The following is a 23,986-nucleotide window of genomic DNA, read 5'->3' on the forward strand; positions in this document are numbered from 1 at the left end:
CTCCCCGACTTTCCATTTTTCTGCCAGTCTTCAGCTTGGGTTGGTTGGATCTTACAACACTGTCCCCTGAGTATTCGAGCATGCCGAGAAGTCTTGTCTTCCCTACCTTGTATTCTTCGACAAGGGATTTCAAAGGTAGCCTCAGCTTTGCTTGGCGACAGTAAAGTGTTGCTATTGTCAGAGAACCGTCAAAATGTCGCCGGTCGGCAACTTACTTATCAGTGGATTGGCGATATTTCAGTTGATTTGGCGACATTTCAGCGTTTTCTTAGTAACCTATGATTTGTCGTCGTTATTTCCTTCACTGACAGTTCATGACTTTAATACTTTGTTTTGCTTTGTGGGGCGCGTGGGAGGAGGAAGGTCATTTCATGTATTTGTATGGTAACAAAGCTCGAAAGCATGTCCAGTATGTTTCCCAAGGTCTATATTCCCCAAGGTTTATATTGTCCCAGGTCAGTCATGGTCAGTGGCCAGTAGTGGGCAGCAGTGGTCAGTGGTGGTCAATGGTCAGTGGTCAACAACGATGGTAATTGGTGAACGGCGGTCAGTGGTGGTCACTGGCAGAAATGGTCAGTGGTCAGCAATGGACATTGGTAGTCAGTCATTAGTGGTTAGCGATCAGTTGTCAATAGTGGTCAGTGGTGACTAGTGGCCAATCAGTAGTGGTCAGCAGCGGTCAGCGGTCAGTTGTGGTCAGTGGTCTGTAGTGGTCAGTAACTTGATCAGTGGTGGTCAGTGGTCAGTAGTGGTTAGTAGTTTCCAGTGGTTTATAGTAGTGGTCAGGCACCAACAAGTGACTATGACGACGAGGCTGTGCCGGAAGATTTACACGAACAAGTGCCAGAAGTTTTGGATCAACGCTTTCTGCTTGATCAAAGATGTGTTGTGGAATGATGAATGTGTTCTGTGTTCTCTTCTTATAATAGTCCATCAGCCAGCAGGTCAATCGGTACCACTCATAGTGGCAAGTGTTATTATATATTTTTGGAATCGTCTTTGCACCTAGATGTCAGAAAATCATGATAATGTTGTGAACGTGGCAGCTTTCTGCCTGTTATCACGTGATTTCTAACCCCACCCTACCGCGTCGAGAACGCGCACCGTGATCAAGCTCTGTTCTCCCAGAGCCTAAACTATTGAAGATAGAAAAACCATTATTGAACAAAAAAGATGTACAATAGCATGCTAAACAACTTTTGTTCTTATAAGTATATCAAATTATTATTTGTTCGTGAAATGTAGTGGCGTTTTGAGGATTTCATGACATAATTCACACAAAATTCGACATGTCGTCTTTTGTCAAAGTTAAATCGTTAGATACAGGAAGAGACTTTATGAAGCAAAACGAAGCGCATGGGACTTGTGAACAACTTTTATTCTCATAACACTATCAAAATGTTGATCGTTTTGGAAAGGTAATCACTTTTGTGAGTGTCATCAAAGATTACGCAACACGACAAAATTTTCAGTTTGTGTTCTGCTCTGCCTAAATGGTTGCAAAGAAAAAAGCACTACTAAACAAGAAGATGTAGAATAGCACGCAAAACAACTTTTGTTCTTATACATTTATCAAAATATTATTTCGTTCATGAAATGTAGTGCCGTTTTGAGGATTTCATGACAAAATTCACACAAAATGCGGCACTTCGTCTTTTGTAAAGGCTACCTAGAGTAAGATATAGGAAGACATATTTAGAAGCAAAACGAAGCACAAGGGGCTTGTGAACAACTTTTATTCTCATAAAACTATAAAAATGTTAATCGTTTCGGAAAAATCATGGCTTTTGTGAGTTTCATCAAAAATTACGCAACACGACAAAATGCTCAGTTTGTCCAAGTCGGCGTAATGCTCTGCCTAAATGGTTGTAGATGTAAATATACAGGTAACTGCTAAACAACCAGATGAAGAATAACACGCTAAAGAAAATTTGAGCAGAAATAGATGAAAGTCAAAGTAAAAGATATTGCATTTTGACCATGGGCACACATGCAAACTGAGGGGAGGGGCAAAACAGAGACAATACTTGAAGAGCTAAATCTATTAAAGGTAAATCAAACAGCAACCCTTGTTTTTATCATTTGATATGTGAAATTATCACATATTCTTATGATATAGGGATTAATATAAAGAAAGTAAAATCTATATTTTTCCTGTGTTTGTGTCTGTTTCAGACGGCGTCAGAGAGCAGTACTGACCACCAGAAGTACTTCTGATTGATAAGGATCCAGTACCATCATGGCAGAAGCTCCGCCTGAAGGAAGACCCGGATTAAAGTCTTCAGCTGACCAGTGTATCATCCACTAACAGACTTACAAATGTGATGAAAATGAGTCTCTGATTTCTCCCAATTCATTCCAATCATGGGAAACTTTGCTTGAAGCGGCTAAAATAAGGAATCATGCACCTGTGCTGGATGCTGCCAAGACGGTAATTGGTATGGAAGTACCAAAAATAAAATGCCATAGGTACTGCAGAACTGTCTTCACTATGAAACATACTTTGAACAGCCTGAAAAGAAAAGCAGAGGAACCAGTTCAACCACGTGAGGAAGCTTCGCAGACAAAGCAGCAAAGTCGAGGACCATCTTCTACTTCAAGGGTTCTTCCAAAACAATGTATATTTTGTGAAAAGTCTTCGAAGTATTTGAAAAAATCCAGCACAAGAGAACTGACACACACACGCGCGCGCGCGCGCGCATTAAAAATAACCAGATAGAAAAAATCACATCACTGACATCTAACACCGAAACCGTACATGATATACACAATCCATTAAAACAGGACTGATGGAGTCTCCCGTCGGTCCGACGGATGAGTAGGCAGGCAGGCTTATCTGTCAGTGTGTGTCCTCATATGGGAGAAGAGGCCGATTCTGGATGCGCAGCACTTCCCACAGGTGTTGCAAGGGACTGAAAACGTCTCCAGAAGTTGAGCCCTGCTTCCTTCGCTCACACTTCTCCTTAATGGCCAGCATTCTCTTGTTTTCAAACGTCTTTATGCCACTAGAGCACAGCATCCTCCAGCGACAGCGGGCGGTCAAGGGCATCAGTTTCCCAGGAAGCGATGTCTATGTCACAGGCTTCAGTTGAGGTTTATCTTCAAGGTGTCCTTGAAGCGCTTGCAGGATCTTCTAAGTTCACGGTGGCCTTCCCGGCTTCAGCTGGCCATACAAAAGCATCTTCAGGATCCTGCTGTCTGTCATGCGGACAACGTGTCCTGTCCAGCATAGCTGGCACTGGATCAGCAGGCTTTTGATGCTGGCCAGGCCGCTCCTCTCTAGGACCTGGAGATTGGAGACCCTGTCTTGCCACTTTATGCCGAGGATCTTTCGTAGGCATCTCTGGTGAAACTGCTCAAGTTGTTGAATGTGACGGCGATACGTCGTCCATGTTTCACAGCAGTATAACAAGGTGGTCAGCACAACAGCTCTGTAGGTTTTCATCTTGGTGCTGAGCCTGATGCCTTTGTTGTTCCACAGCCTGTTGTCAGTTGAGTCTGCCAAAGGCGGAGCTGGCCTTGGCGATGCGCGCGTCACTTTTGCATCAAGGGCTCCGTTGCTGCATAGGGTGCTGCCCAGGTAGCAAAACTTGTCGACGGCTGACTTGATCTTTGTGTCATTGATCTTGATTGCAGGTGGGAGGGGGAGGGGGGAGGCACTGGCGTTCTGTGAGCTAGCTGGCTGGTACATGGACTCGGTCTTGCTGAGGCTGATGGTGAGTCCACACACACACACACTAACTCACATGCGTGAACAGTTACATTTCCCTCACCACTGAGTAACTGTCTCCCCCCCCCCCACCCCCCCACCCCCCCTGTCTTTGTCAAATAACACTACAATGGCTAAAAGACGCGAAACTGAAGAAGAAGAAGACAACAACATGAGCAGCAGCAGCAGCAACAACAACAACCACACACACAGACACACACACACACACACACACACTGAGGGGAGTATCGACACGGGGGAGTATCGACACGTGCGTGTGGGGGTGTTAAGAGAGAGAGAGAAAGAGAGAAAACAGAAAAAAAGAAAACAGCAACAAACGAGTATTTATACCAAAGGAAACGAGAAGATTAAAAACAAAGGGTTTGGGGTTGAATGGAGGGCATATAAATCCAAACGGGTTTGTGCGAAACTCGTTTTAGATCGCTTAGCACTGCACGCAAGACCTTCGACCTTGTATCACATTCCAACATGGCGACCATCTGATTCGTATCGTTGAGCAGGTGAGTAGCGAACGGAGCTCCCAGTGAAACAGTCTTTGAAATCCGCTGAAAAATGTATCTTTCGAATTGTATTGTGATAAGAAAGGTCGATGAGCCAGTACAATTCGTGACCATTCATATATTTAACAAAAACCTGAGAATGTAATTAGGTGTGCTATTTATTTCCTCTTTGTGGCACAGTGTGAATTATTATGCCCTTAGCCCCATGGTATTGTCTACCATCGAAGCCTTTCATTCCTAGTGTTTCGTTTTTTGTTCCACAGTGACAGTGGTTATTACATGAATGCCGTAAATATGTCTGTAGTTACGTAAGACGGTTGACAGCAGCTGGGTGGATGCTTCTGGTCAATGTATTAACTATTGTTGTATCATGATTCATGGTATCACTCACAACAGCATACATTTAAGTGTTGGCGTTCTCGTTCCTTCAGTTGGTGAGATTAATTTCTTTCCACCCATCCCAACTGCCCCACTGAGATCAAATCGACGATAGAACGTGTTATCTTCACAGTGCCAAGGTCCATTTCAGTTACAGCATTGGATTTTTTAATTGTGAAAAATCAGTAACATTACAGGGAAAAAAAAGTTTAAACATACATTGAAAGGTCTGTGTGTGTGTGGGTGGGAGTGGGTACCAGATGTATGCTTGATGTCTAAGAGAGAGAGAGAGAGTGTCAAACTCAAAGTGTGTGTGTGTGTGTGTGTGTGTGTGTGTGTGTGTGATAATCATGGTATCAGTGTGTGGCTCTGCATGTGTGTCAGATTCAGATATATATTCTGTCAATCTGTGACTAAAATTTAGACTGATGAAATTTGATAATCATGAATTCTCATAACTTCTCCTTCCCTTCGCCAGAGTCTTTTAATTTTGATGCTTCACGTTAATCACAACCTTCATATTTCATATGACAATAGGAACCATACTTAAAATTCAGACCCATTTTATTATTTTTATAACTATTTTAGTTGTGTTAGGCTGCCATGATTATGATGAAGACAGATCTTTATAGCTAGATTTCTGAACACTTGGCATTTTTTTTGCTTGTTTTAGAATTTATTGTAATGAAAATTGAAATGATGATAATTAATATTTATAATCATTATGATGAACTGAAGAATTGATTATGAAGTTGCCTCTAACATGCAGCTTGCATCTGGTCAAGGGAAAGACTGAATGCAGAGTGTGAACATTTTGTTTCTGCTTTGCAGTTATAAATATGCAAGTTATGACTTGGCATTTCAATGACTGAACAGCCAAAGGTGTGAAAAATAATTAATGTAAATTGTTTTGTGTATATATTTTTTTCTACAAAGGTTTAATTTTTTTCAGTAAACTTCTTGCAACACTTGATAGTAATACCACGGTTATGCTTTTGGCATCTTGAGTAGTTACAAATTTATCACTTTTGGTTCATGGAAAATTATAATTTGTATTAGTCTGTGGCTCATTAAAATTGTTAATGTTAGATTCATAGATAAATAAATCTGGTGTCTGTTATTACACTTTATCCATGACTCAGCATGAGGTGACTCTTATTCCCTTCTGTTTTGAAATTTAGTATATTTTTTGTTATTTTCTGTATGTGTTTTTTGGGGTGGGGTATTTTGGGGTGTGGCCAGTCACAAATATTTTTTTCTTTCATGTGGCCTTGTAGTGTAGAACAATATTTTGATCTATCAGTGAATTAATCTATCAGTTCCTGTCTGTCCATCTATCTAAGGATCTTATAGGAATTTGATATTGATTTGTCCCTTTTTTTGGCCAGGGAAGTCATATTTTGTTATGAGCAGTTGATGATTTGGGGAGTGCGGTGACATGGTCAGTCAGGTGTGAATGTTATTCACAAGAGTTTGATGGGCAGTGGTTGGGGTGGTGTGGGTACCTGCCAGGAAGATGGTGACAATGGCTTGATGTCACTCATCATAGCTGACTGCTGTGAAGAGGAAGGACAGATTTGAAGATGTTGATGTGAAACAAATGTATATGTTTTTGTATGTTAGCTGCGGTTTTAGACGTCATATTTTCTTAACAATTGTGGGCATTATTTTTATTTGTGTGAGTGTATGTTTGTGTTGTGTGTGTACACACACGTGTGTACACACACAACACAAACATACACTCACACAAATAAAAATAATGCCCACAATTGTTAAGAAAATATGACGTGTGTGTGTGTATGTGTGTGTGTGTGTGTGTGTGTGTGTGTGTGTGTAAGAATTAATGCTTTATTCTGGACTGTACCATTGATTATTATTTGCTGCCTTTGCAGTTAAATTTGTGTGTATGTGTATTCCATTGTTGAAACAAAAGTTGAGAAGGAAATAAAATGGAACCATCACTTCTGATGTGGAGTGGTGAAGTAGTGGTAACGCCTAGGAAGTGAGAGAATCTGAGAGTATGTGATAGATTCCTTACTAGCCATACTTTTCTCACCCTCCACTGGATCTAGAGTGGTGACAAGGATGCAAGTCATTTGGATAAGATGATAAACCAAGGTCCTGTGTGTAGCATGGACTTAGCACACCTAAAAGAGCCCATGGCAACAAGAGACTTGTCCTTGGCAAAATTTCGAAGTAAAATCCATTTAGTCAATCAAATCAGTTTAAAATTTAATGTTCTCATAAAAATACAAGGAAAACTGGCTTGTGGATAACAAGTTAGCATGAGCAAGTACAATGTTAAAATAACATTTTTCATTCATAAAGTTGTGAAAGTATAGTACACTCGAAACATAAGAAATATAATATACATGTGTGTGTGTGTGTGTGTGTGTGTGTGTGTGTATGTGTACATATGTGCATGACTTACGCTTGACTGAATTACACAGAAAATAAATGATGAGCGCTGAAAGGCAGATCTCATTTGGCTCTACCCAGGTAGGCAGCATGTTGTGCTAATGACTCCATGTTTGTAAAGCACTCTGCTTGCTCTTTGACCAAAGACAGGTGCTTTATGAGTTAAAGTATCAGTGTCAATCAATCGGTTTTAATATAATGATAATGATAGTAATATATAGTAGTTATATGGCGCAAACTCCCCATGTAATGGGCTCTAAGCACCTTACATGAAACAACACATATACAGTGATGCATAATAACACACCTCTGCACATGAAGAAACAAAACATACATCTGTATCTTTACACAAAGACAATACATAGACAAATTGCAGGTATGAACACGCGCACACACACACACACACACACACACACACACACACACACACACACATATATAAGAAATACCCTAAACATCCACACACACACACACACACTCGCGCACACGCATACACCCGCGCACACACAAACATCCACCCACAGATACACACAATATATGATGACTTCAGTAGAGGGCAAAGTGGTGTTGGTAAGAGGGGGAAGAATGCAGACAAGTAGCTATGCTTCATCACACCCAAAGGCCTGTTTGAATAGATGGGTTTTCAAATTTGTTTTGAAAGAGGACACAGTTATTAAGTGATGGAGATCCAGAGGAAGAGAATTCCAGCCAACAGATAATTATTTGATTATGTATTGTTTTATCATTACAACAGTTTACAGATTTGAGCTTGAAGTCTGGCACTGGCTTCATACACAGTGTACACATACATGCACGCACACACGCTCACACACCCATACCTCTCTGCACCCCCCCACCCCCATCACACATGTACATACACGCATGGAGTATAACACTGATAATCACAACAGGAATAGGTTCATTGACAATCTCATCTTTCTGTTTCTTTTCCTCTTTACACTCCAATACACTGCCACACGCACACGCACTATATACATATGGACAAATGTTGGTGCCTGCCTGATTGACCTAGTCTGAGAATGATGTTTTGGGCAAGTTTGTAAACTTGCACTTGATGGAACAGTGAATGCTAGCATACATATTGTTACATCCAGAGTGGCATTATAGATGTGACATTGTGAGGTCACTGACTGCTGGAACTGCTCCTTGGTGCCTGAAGGGGTGTCCAAGGGCTACTTCCTGTGTAGGAGAGTCGCAGACATGGTCAGAAGACCCTTGCTTTTGCAGTATCTTGCATATCAGTTTGTTTTTCTTCAGCCAAAAGCAATGATTTGTTTTGAGTGTTAGAAGACTTGCTTTTGCAGTATCTTACATATTAGTTTCTTGTTGTTGTTGTTTTTCAGCCAAAAGCAATGTTTTGTTTTAAGTTTTGTTATTATATAAATGGGTGTATCTATTTCACAAACATGAACATTGTGTTAATACCAGTTTGACCTGTGGTGCGACATCCTGTTTTTTGATTTTAATCTTTGGATTAAAATCTTTTTTCTTATTAGCAGTATATGTGTGTGTGTGTGTGTGTGTGTGTGTGTGTGTGTACATGTTGCAAACACACATGAAGACACACACACACACACACACACACACACATCAGGAGTATATATTATATATATGTTTCAAACACACACACACACACACACACACACACACACACACACACACACACACACACACACACACTCACTCACTCACTCACTCACTCACTCACACACACACACACACACATGGTCTGGCCCAGTGATCATGACTTTCAGTTTCATGAAAGGCGACATGTATGCAAACATCAAAAATGAGAGGTGTTACTGTTAACTTTCGGAGAAAAGCCATAATCGGGTCTTTGGCGTTGATGTGATTTGGGGAGCATCAGTTATGAAGCAATAAAAAAATCAGTGGATAATTTATGATCCACACCACTATTGATGATGGTCACCATGAGGCCATACACCAGAGGAGACCCTGCACTGTTGCTGAGTCACTTCGGAGGTGTTAAGTAGTGTCTGTTCTGATTTAACATTAGGTCCATTAGGTTTAGGACTATGTGACACAGCTGTACTCTAAGCTTCCTGTCATAATGATATTCTGGCATTAACCAGGTCCGAGAGATACTGACACACAGTGTTGGTCAGGAAATTTGAGCATCACAAGATTCACACCCAAAGACGCATCAGTGAAGTGGATTGTACTCGACTGTGTGGTCCCAGTCTCTGCCTTTTATGAAGCCAGTTGTGGGCTGAAGAAGCCACCTCCACTGGGATTCGAACTCGTGTCCTCCCAGCTGTCATTCCGCGACACTAATCACTTTGCCACAGCAGCTCATAACCCTTCCTTATATGTGTGTGAAATAAAGGGAGAGTGTAGAAGTACTTTAATTATAATCTTTTTCACATATGTAACATCAGGCAGTGAGAGAGTGTGTGTGCATGTGCATGTGCCAACAAAAGTATCTTGTCTCTGCTTTTGTCACAAAGATTTTACATCAAAGTTTGTCAGTTTCAACTTTCTACACAAATGTGATAGAAGAAGGTGTTTCACAATGCTCTACCCTTGTATAGGGAGCGAGAAAACAGAACCAAATAAAGTTATGATGTTAAATTGTTGTGATGCGACCTTGTCTGTCACACTTATTTAGAATGTTCCTTCATTTCACACTTGTTCATCTGTTCATCTCTTTGTGTTAGCATCATTTTGCATGCAACATTGCACTGAAAGTAGATTCTCAGTTTCAGAGGAGACTTTAAGAACATAAAGATTTAATTTTAAGAAAAGAGTCAAAGAAGGAAAACAAACCAACCTATCGATGAAACAAGCAGACAAAAGGAAACACACACACACACACACACACACATGCACATGCACAAATTTTTAAAAAACTGATACTGTGCCATCACCGTCAACATCTTCACTAACATCAACATCATTATCATGATTGCCATTTTAGTAGTTCCCCTCTTTCTCTTAAAAAAACACCAGTGCATCTATACAATACATCAGTAGCCACAGACTGCCTCTGGTGCCAGCATGAAAGAAGATTGTTGTTGAGAGCTGACATGAGACCTGTTAACGTTGTTATTATCATTGTGTAGCCGTGTCCTGAGTGGTTTATTTATAATGAAAGGGTACGGTACAAAAGAACTAACTGAATGATGATTTACTGAATTAAAGGATGGACAAGAATCCCTGCGCAGGCCAGGAACATATTGAGACCAGTCACAAAAGGGTTTTCTATTGTTTTATTTACAATAGTTATGAAACATAAAAGAGAAGAAGAAGAGATAAAACAGTGCCTGAACAGACACAAGTGAACAGATGTCATTAAGCACAACATGTCAGCACAAGTGAATAGCAAAGCACATGTATACATATTGCATGGACAGACTACCACTCGGTTTGGGATAATCAACAACATAAGATAATGCATATGTGTGAAGGCCAAATGCTGACATCAAATGACATTTCTAATACATTTAAATAGTGCAGTTAAAGTGATTAAAGCTAAGCTGATTTAGTGAAAATACACTGACAGTATAAATTAGGTAAAGCTTATACTGTGTTAAAGTGACTCAAATGAATCAGTTTATCATGTAGCACTATACTGGAGTAAGCGTTATAGGAGAGGACATAACTAAATTATAATTAACAAACTGTGATACATATCAAATGGTTTTAACCAATAACTGATATTAACCCCTAGGCTGCCTATATGACGAGATAACTCGTCATAGCAAGCATGTATGCTTCGCTGCCACAATGACGAGATAACTCGTCATCGAAATATTCTGAGTTTTCCCTGATTTGCATTCACTTTGTTGACAAAAACAGTGGTAGCTTTAGCTTGAGGAATCTTTCTAGATTCTATTCATAGCTAGAAACCCCATCTACGTCATGAAGCAGTCCTTTATTTGAATGTTTTGGTTGGGTCACTGTCCAAGTGTTTGCCTGACTTCTCTCCTCGCTCGCTCATCAAAATGTCAGACTGACGCTGTGCTCAAGACATGCGATCAACCAAGATTTCTTTCTTTAGCTGATGCTCAGAGAGAATTGAAGCATAAATTTGAAGGAGAAGACAGTGGTGAACATTTATAGGATGATTAGATAGAACATAAAGGGAGCAATCAAGAGAATGGCCAAGATGCTAATGAGTATAAATGAAGTGTTGATTATTTATGATGAATTTATAATATTAATTTAAGTCACCTGAACAGATCAGTTTTAGCGAGCTCATCGCCGAAAATTACAAACTGCGTTAAATCATTTTAACATGGACCAACATAAATGGAATAGATTTAAAGATGGAATTGCGATGATTCTGCCAGTGTATAATACTTGTAGTTTAGTGATCCAACAAAAGAGATATTAATTATATATGGTGGAGCAGAAACACAGATTCCAGCTCAGCCAATAGCGTACCATGACACTGGTCGAGGAGTGAGTGTGTGGTGAGAAGGACAAAATGACGTAAGCTTAGTGTCAGTTGAAATCTTTAGACTGACGAACGATTAAATTGAAATCAAGGGTGCTTCTAACTCATTAAAGTGTGTGTGTAAGCACAACAAATATAATATTGCAGTGAACGATACAGAGACTGGATTTGATAGATGTTTAGAGAATAGGTTTAGAATGGGCTTTGCATCAAATCGGGAATGGCGTCACACATTCTGTGCGAGTTGTTGAAAACCGGCAGGTTAGTTGCGAAAATGCCATCTGCTATACAGCTTGTGCGTGAAGCAGTATCTGTATCCTATGAGTGCTATCTGAAGCTGAGCGCTTGGCTACAATTGTTTTTATTCTTATTAATGCTGTTGTTGGTGTTGTTTATAGCATCATTTGTGGTATTATTTGGGTTGTTGCTGGGCTTAAAAATTACTGTCATTGACTTGAAATATGGTATTACAGTCTGACAAGAGCAGCAGTTACAACTTGTAAATTGCTGCATGGCCATTGAATGGTTCAGTGTTCAGTTGTTTCTGCCTGCTTTGAAACAAATCTGATGACAAAACAATGGGAATATAAGTTACTTACTTTCATTTCTGATTGTTAAGGATTAGAGTTGATAGGTTTTATATATACATGTATATATTATGAATATATATGTGTGTGGAAGATCTGGCTCTGAGCTAAGCAAACATATTATTAGCAAAGCTGCTACTACCATGTTCACACTGACAAAAAGAATTTGGAAGAACAGCAAGCTGACAGAACACACCAAGGTCCAGGTCTACAAAGCATATGTTGTGAGCACCCTTCTGTATGGCAGTGAAACCTAGACACTGCGAGTTAGACAGGAACAGAAGCTCAACGCCTTCCACATGCACTGCCTCCAGTACATCCTGAACATCTGGCAGGACAAAGTCTCCAACAAAACTGTTTCAAGAGGGCTTGGATCCGCAGCATGCACTCCCTCCTGCAGCAGAGGTGCATGTGCTGGGTCGGACAGGTAGTGCAAATGGATAAATGGATGACGGTCAAATACCCAGAGACCTCCTGTATGGAGAGCTGGCCCAGGGAAAGTGCCCAGCAGCCAGACCCCAACTATGCAACAAAGATGTCTGCAAAAGAGACCTGAAGACCCTGGGCATCAACCCAGAAAGGTGGAAAGCTGTAGCTTCGGAACCATCATCCTCTCAGACCGTGCAGAAAGGCCTTTTAAAGTTTGAAGAGACACTTGCCTCACTTGCCCAGAGGTGAAACGGCAAAGAAGGAAGGGGCAAAGTCCGACAGACAGGTCAGGGTAAGACTGCGCAAAGTGTGGGAGAGACTGCCATTCCTGAATAGGCCTGTCAAGCCACAAGTGTTGCTTTACCAGAACCCAGAGCACCTCTATGACTACAGTCTTCCAAGATTGAAGAATGCCTACTCTGCTCTCTCTCTGTAATTATTTTATGTATCATGTTTTGTTCATTTTGCATGTATCAGTGCTTGTAGTTATTGTAGACCGCATTTCAGCTCATTGAACCCTGCACCTGAGCAGTGCTAGTAGGGCGTCAAAATTTGTTTCATTAAAACAGTTTCTATTTTCCTACATATGCAAAAACATGCAATGGGAACTAACTTCTACAGCATTTCCAGCTGAGTCCACGTGTTTCAAGTTGGTGGACAAACTGATTGACTTCAATATGTTTTCTGCATTTTTATGCATCAATATGGCAGGGAAACCTAGTGATCTAGGGTTGAATGGGTTGATTTTAAGATAGAGCTGATGAATAGTGACAGAATACTGACAAGTGTGTACATTTGCCTTCTTGTGTGACAGACATTGGTCCAGTCATTGAAGGTTGTTTTTCTGTACTTCCTTCGGATGGGAGAGAAGACTGGCTTTGAGTGTGACTGTCTTTTGTCAAGGATCATATTGCACATCCACATTCCTTAACAGATCATAAGTTTGGCTCACTGACCACAAGCAGTGTCTTCTGGTCAGATGTGGGTGGAATCTGTTGCTGAATGGACAGGGAGTTTATACAACAAACGGAGTCTTGAAGCAGTCCATCTATCAGATGCTGAAAGGAAGTCCTCATTGGCTCTTGGGTCTAATTGTTGGATAGGTAGAGTTCAAAGTTAGGAAGGTCACAGGGATCTTTATTTCCAGCTGACAAATATCCTCTTGTTTGGTCATTTTCAGTTGAAATTCCATGTCATGTGAACACAGCCATAACCTCAACATTTTGATGAACGGCGTACCAATTCATTGTCCCTGGTGGGGATGCCGGGGGTCTTTCAGTATAAACTTCATCCCCGCCTTCTGGAAATTCTGTGCTTGAAATTTCCTCTTTTCTGTCACTCTCTTTGTTTCTGCCTTTTTTTGTATCTTCATTGTTGTCTCCTTTTTTGGCCTCCCAAGTCCATTCCCCTTTCTTTTTTCAAGCCAGTCTTGAAACTTTTTTCTCTTTTCTGTAGTCTGTACTGTCTATGCTGTTTTGCACTGGCGATTACGTAGTGAGATTGTAAACACTGGGATGGACACTAGCTGCCCATTTTGCAGTACTATTTGCCTATATGGCCTTTTTTAAACATATTTTTTGTTTGTCTTTGAAGTATTTTTTTCCTTTTTTTTAAATGATTTTTTGCAATCTGGGTATGATAAATTAAGCGGAATGGCTGGCGTCCTCAGCATGGCCTAGTCTTATTTGCCCTAAGGAGCTAAATGGTTAGGATACTGTGTCATGAACTGTGCTTTTGTGGGGTTGTCTTTGTGTTTTTCTTGTAGATGTGACAGTTTTATGTTGACGTGGTCAATCATTTGTATGGTTTGACAGTCCTGATATGGCCCTGTGCGGTCAGCTGGACTGTAAGCAACAAGAATCAGCGTATCACTGACCTCAAGGCCTGACTAAGCGCGTTGGGTTACACTGCTGGTCAGGCATCTGCTTGGCAGATGTGGTGTAGCGTATATGGATTTGTCCGAACGCAGTGACGCCTCCTTGAGCTACTGAAACTGAAACTGACCTCACATTGTGTGTGCATTTTACATGCATGTTCAAATCTGGATATTGACAAGAATATTCCCTCCCTCTCTCTCTCTCTCTCTCTCCCTCCCTCTCTCTCTCTCTCACACACACATACACACACACACTTACTCACTCACTCACTCGCTCACTTCCCTCTCTTTCTCAGTATTAGGAAAGGGAAAGGGCATGTCATAACCATAAGAGTTCATAGCTGATTCTGTATTTCTCTTCCTTGCAATCCCAGCCCCTGGCAGTAATCTCTCTGTCCCAGTTTTGTTACAGGTCTTTTCAGTTCCTTTTCTTCTTGTATATTCAGTTCATTTGACTGGGCATATTTGTATGAATTCCTCATCCACTTACTTTTGTTACATTTGTGCATCTCTCTGTCTCTGTTTCTCTGTCTCTGTTTCTCTCTCTGTCTCTGTCTCTGTCTCTGTTTCTCTCTCTCTCTCTCTCTCTCTCTCTCTCTCTCTCTCTCTGTGTGTTCCTGTTTTTCTTTCCACTTTGGAAATCCAGTGTCAGGATAATCTTTGTTACAGATAAAAATCAAAGAGTCTGAGGAAGACAAAACCCCATCAGTCTGACATATCCAAGAGTTGATGTAGAGACCTGAGATGCTGCTGCTGCCAGTACACAGCTGTCCAGTGAAGCTTAGCCAGCAGCACCTCTAAACCACCTGACCAACATACACTGTCCAGCCATCAGCCAGCCTCCGCTCATCCCACCCCCACTCACACATCACAGGTTTGACTCAACCTGACTCTCATCACAGGGGACACTTGACCTTGCCATGCCCTGGCTGTAGAGTTGCTTGAGTGGCAAGGAAGGAAGGTGCAGAGAGAAAGAGTGAGGGAGGAAGGAAAGACAGTGCACAGAGAGAGAGAGAGAGAGAGAGAGAGAGAGAGAGAATAGAAAGACAGAGCAGAGAGAGAGGAGGAGGAAGGAAAGACAGAGCAGGAGCAGAGAGAGAAAGAGAGAGAGAGTAGGAAAGAAAGACAGGAGAGAGGAAGTAGGAAAGACAGGGCACACACACAGAGAGTAGAAACTAGAAAGGAAAGACAGAGTAGGAGAGAGAGAGAGAGAGAGTGTGTGTGTGGGGGGGGGGGGTGGGGGGGGGGAAGGAAAGCACATCACAGCACTGGGACTTGACTGCCCTTCACTGGGAGGTGAGCTTGGTGATGGTGTAGTCATATAAACATATACATATATCTTAGTGGGTGTAGTGGGGCTCCTTGTGTTGCCTGGGGACGGTAACCAGAGGTCAGCTTCACAGTGTCTGCATGATGAAGTGGTCTTGCACTGCTGCTTTCTGTTAGTGCTATTGCATTGTTGCCTTTGTCAAGAAAATAGTTTTCACTGTGTAGCTTTATACTGTTTTGTATCTGGCTCATTTTATGTTGGCTTCATACAGTAACAAACAACAACAAAAACAAACAAAAGAAAGAAAGAAAAAGAATGCTAGCTCAATGTGTGAAACAGGTAAGGAGCATAAATGTTTGTTCGCTTATATTTTGCCATAGATTGCTGTCTGACCACTGATAGTAAACATTCCAGATTCACAAATACCTTAATGGAATATCATTCCAAATCAGATTCACATGAACTGAAGTTTTTGATGGTACTTTTTAATATATATATTTTTTTATTATAGAAATATACCGTACTTACAGTGTAACAATAAATGATATTTCATGCCATTGTTGGGTTGCGGTAGAAGAGTAACTGTTTAATTGAATCTATTTCTGGCATTAGTTAAAAAAAATCTCTTTGTGAAATGTATTTCTCTCCTTTAAATTATTTCTCTGCTTTACATTTCAGTTGAAAAGATGCGTTTGGTATTTTTGTATATTATTAGACAATAGAGTAATGTGTGTATATATTGAAAAGAAGAAGAGGGGCTGTGTTTTTTTGGAGTTAAGACTGGTTTTGATGTTGTTATTTTATCTAAATTTAGAAAATAAATCATGAAAAACAACTTTTCCTGCTCATGTTTCTTCGCGTGTTCTATGTGTGTGTGTTTGTGTTTGTTTTTGTTTTTTTCAAGGATTTTCATGATATGGTTTTATTATTATCTTCGAGAGTATGAATTTACACCTTGAAATTGAATGTAATCATGATTATGAAATCTTTTATGTACAATGTTTCAGTATTATTCTATGTAAGGTTATTATATACATAAATGGAAATTGATATATTGTGTCAGTCACATTGCATAATGTGATGATGACAATGACCATTGTGGCTTGTGGGGCATTTAATCCTTGGAATACATGCTTAAAGTGTATAAAAATCATGAAACAAACAATTAAACCTTGTTATAAAAAAAAAAAAAATAAAATGCAGTAGACTGTAGAGTGTGAAAAATTGTTCAGAGAACAGATATTTCAAATATGACAATTTTTTTTTTTTTTTTAATGCAGTAGAGTTTGAAAAATTGTCCAGAGAAGAGATTTTTCAAATATGACAGATTTATGCATTGTGCAGCAGCAAAGTCGTCACAAAATTGAAAAAAAAAATGTAGCAGTACAGTCACATGCATGAAAACAAGTTTTTAACTGTGGATGTGACTTTAATATATCATGCTCTCTAAGATGTGGAAGCGTATTGCAGAGGAAGAGGGTGGCATTTGAGAAGGACTTTGAAGCCAAAATGCTTCTTTTTTTTTTTTTTAAGCTGATGAACTCAGAATCTTCAATCAGGAATGGTAAGCTGAGGGAAGTTGTCAGCTGGTTTGTTTGACAGTTCACAGAGATATTGGGAATCTTTTTATTTATATATTTATTTTTTATTATTATTATTACTACCTTTTTTTTTTTTTTTTTTTTTACATTATAGTTATTATTTATTTATTTATTTATGTGTGTAAACTTATCTGTTATTTATTCACCTTTTTTTTTTTCCTCAAGGCCTGACTAAGCGCGTTGGGTTACGCTGCTGGTCAGGCATCTGCTTGGCAGATGTGGTGTAGCGTATATGGATTTGTCCGAACGCAGTGACGCCTCCTTGAGCTACTGAAACTGAAACTGTTGGGAATCTGTATCATGATAACATGGTCTGTTTTCTCATATGGAGAGATAGTTCTGGCATCAGTGTTCTGAGCCATTTGCAAATCTCCTATATCCTTCTCAGGAAGACCCCCAAGCAGTTTCAGTGGTCAATCCTTGATAATACAAGGGTGACAGCAATCAAATTTGCTGCCTGTGTGGTCAAGAGAGAGGGAAGCTTGGACAGAGAACATATCTGGAAATAACAGCAACAAAATCCACTTCTGCACTGACATAGTCATGTGAAGATTCTTGTCAATAATGATTCATAAATCTGTCACAGACTGAACAACTTCAGATATATACAGCATCCACCAGTACTTTAGACAGCTGGAGAGCTCGTCCACAGACAATAAACTCAGTTTTATAATCATTTATCTTCAGTTTGTTATCATCCATCCACTGTTTTAATGCTATCACAATAGTTTTCATCATTGTGGATGGCAGACTGTGCTGCTTTTCAAGATGGCATGAATGAGTTATACAATCTTGTGTCATTAGCGAAGAGCTGACAGTGAGTTTTTATACTGGTGCTGTATCAGCTTGCCCAGTTGTGTGTATAGAATTAAACAGTATTGGTCCCAGGACTGATCCTTGTGGAATGCCACAAGTTAGCGGTGCTTTACGAGGCTGAGTTTGATTGACCATGATGTGTTGAAGTCTGTCAGGCTAATAAGATAAAAATAATTAACTTTCTGTGATGGTTCTGTTCTGTGATGTCAGCCTCATGAGAGAGTCTCCAAAGCAGATAAGTCAAATACGAAGAGTGAAGTCTCCAGCATCAGAGCTACACAGCATGTCATTCAACACATGGAGAAGGCAAGGTGGGAAACTGGCCACAGATTGTATGGGAGGTTTGGGCCAAGAGTTGACTCCATAAAAAGTAGGCTCTTTTAACAAGGCACGGCAGTTGTTTTCTGATTCTTCCATTCAGAAAAAAGAAAAAGAAAACACTTTTATCTCCAGGAGTGCCTTTGTTGTTGGCAGTCTGAAGCTTGAAGTCTTACTTTAGACAAAATGATGGTGGTGGTGTGTCATATCTCGAGGCAGGTGTGTCACATTTGGAGGTGGGTGCTGTGTCACATCTTTGGGCAGGTGGTGTGAGCATTAGTTGACAAATGCTGGAGATTGTATCTAGCTTCTTCATTTAGGGGTGAGTACTACTGCTTGATCTTCAATGCATGTGGCGGTGTTGGCTTCTGTGGTCAAGACAGTCATGTTTTCACAGCAGATTTTGTTTCCATTGTCTTTGCAGTAGTCGCCAGCAGCGGTTATGGAGGCTCTGTCAGTGCTCAGATGTTCTTTTTATCTGTCACTCAGTGTCCTTGCAGTTGAGCCAGTGTAGTCTTTGTTAGACCTCAGACAAGATTCTCTACCTTGATCTTTGCTTTATACTAGTCAGTTTTATGACTGAAGTTAGATGATAGTTTCAGTAATTCTGAGGTTTTCATGTCAGAAATTCATCACAAATGACAGTTTAATAGCACATTGTTTGATACTGTTCTCAGGGTAGCAGAAAAGAGGATTGTGACAATACTGAAAGAAATACAATGAAGGGCAAGATGACTGTCTCGCATGCCAAGTTCCAGTATTACCGACACAACTACTGCCTGGTCTGCATGACGGGACTGCTGGGCTGTCGATGGCACCGCTATCAGCAGTCCACTCGAGACAACAGAAAGGTAATGTTGGAAGGATTGCTTTTGTCCTCAACTCGTCTCTTTATGATATATATACATATTGCAAAATTTTTATTTTCCTTTCATTGGAAAAAAGGTTGTCGGAAGAAGAGGGATGTAAGAGCCAAGTATATTACTTCTATTTCTTGTTATACAGATGGTTAGAATTTGGTAACAGTGGATTGAGATGGTTTGGATGTGGTAACAGTGATTAGAAACAAGACATGGAGGCTTTCCACTCTGATAATATGTATTGATCATTTACCTGTTAACAGGAGTTTAGGGTGAAAGGCAAGGCAAGGCAAGGCAACTGAAGTATTTTGATTAAAAAATGTTTGCTGAAGTACTTCTTATAATTATGATCAGACCAAGATAGATCGTTGTCAATAGAGACACCCAGACTCTTGCATGAGTCTATCTCATCAATTTTATTTATGCCTAAGAATACTGAAGTTATGTTTCATCCTTTGTCTTTCCCGCCATGCACATACTTACATGAGCTTTATTTTCTGTGCATTTAAAGACACCTGATTCAGTTGTGTCCAACAATTAAGTCTTAGAAAATTATCTTGAAGTTAATTAGTTAGTTTACAGGCATCTGAATTGCTTGAATATATGGATGTATCGTCTGCAAACATTTCACATTTACATTTCATGAAACAATGTAAGTCGTTAACATAAGTACTAAGTAGACAATAAAATTGGCACTAATAGTCAGATAGATCTTTGTGGTACTCCATGTTTGATAGATGTAAATTTTGAGGTTTGATTTTTGTTACTGTTTCTGGTTCCTGTTGGAAAGAAAAGATTATAAAAGGAAAGTATATATTCTGATAGTAATTTATATAGCTTCTAATTGATATAGTCACAAAGAGTAATTGATTACATCAAAGGCTTTTCTTCAAAATCTAAAAAAACAAGAGAAGCATGGCCTTCAAGACACACTTTTGCTACACACTTTATCCAGTTAAAAAACAACTAAAATGTGTTCTGTATTTAGTATTATAAAACTTTGGAATAAACCAAAAGGGTGTGGGGGAGCATAACAGTATATTCAAACCATGCATTTTCATGTCCAGAGTAAGTGACTTACACTATGTTACAGTGCAAAAGCACACCTGCCAATGCAGGTCAAAAACTGATATTTAAACATGGTTTTTCAGCATCATAAATCAGTTATGGTATTCAAGATGATGATAAAGTTTAAATCATGTTATTTTGGTGTATTTCGATTATTTAAGAAATTATTCAAAGTTCGAAAGGAGATGTTGCCATTGCCTCAGGCAAGCTGCAACATGTAGCTGTTTCCTGTTTTTTCAACACCTATAAAACAAGAGAAGCATGGCCTTCAAGACTCACTTGTGATACATGCTGCTGAGCATGGACGCTTGCATAACACACTATCCAGGAACCTGCTCTGGGAGCTTTACAAATCACATGGTTTTATTCATAATACATCACATCAATGTTTTGTGTACACACCAAAATGGAACTAGCAAACTATATACACACATAAGCACAATGGATATGTATAATAAAAAAAAAAATGGTGATGATGATGATATGTATAGAATAGAATGTCTTTATGACCAAGTGTACTGGGGTCACAAGGAATATTGGGGAGGGGACAGTACATAACAAGGTACGAACATAAATCGAAAATCATACACAAATATACAGTAGAAATTAGGATAGATACAAGTGCATATCAATATAAAATCTTGTGCATACTCACACGTGCGCACACTGCACACACACACACACACACACACACACACACACACACACACGTTTGAAAAGAAGCCGCATATTTCATGTGGATGAGGCTGATGACAAGATCTTCAGGTAGATGGTTGTTGATTGCACAATTCTAGCTATACTGGATTTGTTTGAGAGACATGGCATTGACTGCTTTCGGGAAAAAGCTATTGGCAAAGTGATTGGTTTTCATCCTTATACTTCTGTACCGTCGACCAGAGGGGAGCATCTCGAAAATGCCAAAAGCTGGATGTGATTCATCCTGGCTGATTGATTTTGCTTTTTTGAGTAGCCGCTTATAATATATGTCATCTAGAGAATGTAGATCAGCCCCGGTAATCTTGGTGGCAGTTTTTACGATTCTGTTCAGGGCTGCGACTTCTGCCTTGGAAATGTTTCCGTACCAAACAGTAATAGCGAAGGTTAACACGCTTTCAATGACTGCTCGGTAGAAATCAACCATGAATTCTTTTCTAATTCCGAACTTTTTGAGGCGCCGAAGAAATACAGGCACTGTTGTGCTTTCTTAACAATTTTTTCCGTATTTTTCTCCCATTTCAAATCGTTGGAAATGATCAGTCTGAGAAATTTAAATTCACTGATGATCTCTACTTGCTGGTCTCTAATGACAAGTGGTGAGGGGTCAGATCTGGTCTTCCTGAAATCTAAAATTAATTCTTTTGTTTTTGATACGTTGAGTTCTAAGTTGTTTTGATCACACCAGCTGACAAGTTCTAGTGCTTCTTCCCTATATTTTGACTCATCACTGTTTGTAATCAGCCCTTCTAGAGTAGTATCGTCGGCAAACTTGGCCATGGTGTTACATTCATTACGAGTTGCACAGTCATGTGTGAATAGTGAGTACAACAGTGGGGATAGAGCACATCCCTGTGAAACGCCTATGTTGAGAATACATGTGGAGGAGGTGAGGTCACCAACTTTAACAACTTGCGGTCTGCATCTTAGAAAATCTAGGATCCATGCACAAATTGATTCAGGCAACGAGAGGTCTTTCAATTTAAAATATAGTTTTGATGGTAATATTGTGTTGAACGCAGAGCTGTTGTCAATGAAAAAGTTTTTCGAGATGTCTGAGAACTTGGTAGAAACCTGTGCTAAATGGCATCTTCAACTGATCTGTTGGCTCTGTAGGCAAACTGAAAGGGATCAAAAGATGGAGGAATGCAAGTTTTTAGGAATTGTAGAATCAAGCATTCAGGTGTTTTCATGACGACTGATGTTAAGGCTATGGAATGATAATCATTAAGACAACTTGGCTGTGCTTTCTTTGGAACAGGAATGATTGTAGATTTCTTAAAGCAGTGTGGTACCACGCATGACTGAAGGGACATGTTAAATATGTCAGTGAAGACACAAGATAGTTGGACTGCACACTTCCTCAAAAGGCCTGGTGAGATGTTGTCAGGGCCAGCGGCTTTTCTTATTTTCAGATGACTGAAGTGGCGTCTGACTTCATTCTCTTGGACTAAGAAAGGGGGAGTGGGAGTGATGTTGGGTACAACCACGACGGAAGTTGACAGTGGTTTGTCAAACCTGGAGTAGAATGTGTTCAGTTTGTCTGGAAGAGTTCTGTCAGTGATGTTGACTGTCTGGTGGGTCATTTTGTAATTAGTGATGTTCTGCAGTCTGGTCCACACATTCCTGCAGTTGTTTGACAAATGTTCTTCTAGATGTTTCCTATATAAAAACTTTGCCTTCTTAATACATTTTTCAACACTTCTTTTTGCCTTATTGTGGACTATTTTATCATCAGTTTCATGAAACGCTTCTCCCTTTTTAGTTTTTGCCTAACAGCCCCATTACACAATATTTTGTTGTTTGAAAATATTTTGATATTTTTTGATCGAATACACACACTTTCACAGAAAGAAATGTAATCGCACACTGTGTCGGTATATTCATCTAAGTTCCCTGCAGAGTCTTTAAAAATACTCCAGTCTGTTCACTCAAAACAGTCTTGCAAGGTCTCTAAGGCAGGGGCCGACCATTGTTTGACAGTTTTCATGACTGGTTTTTCGGCTTTTAGTTTTTGTTTTTACTCCGGCACCAGATACATCATGCTCTGATCGGACTGTCCCAAAGGTACACGGCGGATCGTGTGGTACGCCTTCTTGATGGAGGTGTAGCAGTGGTCCAAGGTCTTGTCACCACGTGTTGGACAGTCCATTTGCTGGTACAGCTTTAGCATTTCTTTCTTGAGGCTGGCTTCGTTGAAATCACCAGCAACAATGACAGTGGAGTCGGGCCAACTGTTCTCGCACTTGTTAATTTCGTCTGCTAACAGACCAAGTGTGGCGGAGAGGTTCGCTGTGGGATGGATGTACACAGTGATCAGCGTCACTGAGGGAATTTCACGTGGGAAGTAGAAGGATTGGCACTGGATGGTTAGGAACTCCACGTCAGGAAAGCAGGCACGCGATAGCACTTTGACATCGGAGCACCAGCGCATCTTCATGAGAAAACACACACCGCTGCCCCTTTGCTTGCCTGAGTCAGCAGTGCAGTCAGCTCTGTGTGCAGTGAAGCCTGGTGGTTGAACGGTGCTGTCAGGGATGTCCGGGTTAAGCCATGTTTCAGTAAAACAAAACACAGAGCACTCTTTTTAGTCCCTCCTCGTCAGAATGTTACATGTAAGTTCATCAGTTTTGTTGGGTAGAGATCTAATGTTTGGTAGGAACATACTGGGTAGAGCAGGGTGAAAACATCGTTGGCGTAACCTTGAAAGGGCCCCACCTCGCTTTCTGTGTTTCCTCACAGGCTGAGCCTTGCGTGTTGACCGGTCAGTGTTCATGGTTGATGATTGAATATCATGATATAGTGAATCGAAGTGAGATCTCAGCACACTGGACTCGCCTACCTGTTCCCTAACATGCAGCAGTGTGTCACGATCATATTGTAAGATTGCAGCTGTTTCCCTAACACACATAAACAGAATTAGACACAAAATAAACAGGACAGCTATCCCCATGTTGCCATTGGTCGGTGCCATCTTGAA

At 40.2% G+C, this 23,986-nt stretch overlaps 1 protein-coding gene across 2 annotated transcripts in view; it reads left to right on the plus strand.

The window, feature by feature from the left end:
- Positions 1 to 4,021: 4,021 nt before the first annotated feature.
- Positions 4,022 to 23,986, plus strand: part of LOC143289061 (glycerophosphodiester phosphodiesterase domain-containing protein 5-like) — an 89,028-nt gene continuing 69,063 nt past the window's right edge. Inside the window, exons 1-3 of one of the 2 annotated variants that reach the window (XM_076597879.1) lie at positions 4,022 to 4,230; positions 15,029 to 15,233; positions 19,042 to 19,215. In XM_076597879.1, coding sequence (XP_076453994.1) covers positions 19,084 to 19,215 — 132 coding nt within the window. In that variant the 5' untranslated portion in view covers positions 4,022 to 4,230; positions 15,029 to 15,233; positions 19,042 to 19,083. The remainder of the gene's footprint in view (positions 4,231 to 15,028; positions 15,234 to 19,041; positions 19,216 to 23,986) is intronic. The other variant, XM_076597880.1, reaches the window with a different exon arrangement.

Source organism: Babylonia areolata, chromosome 13, assembly GCF_041734735.1.
Source record: "Babylonia areolata isolate BAREFJ2019XMU chromosome 13, ASM4173473v1, whole genome shotgun sequence".
NCBI classification, from domain to species: domain Eukaryota; kingdom Metazoa; phylum Mollusca; class Gastropoda; order Neogastropoda; family Buccinidae; genus Babylonia; species Babylonia areolata.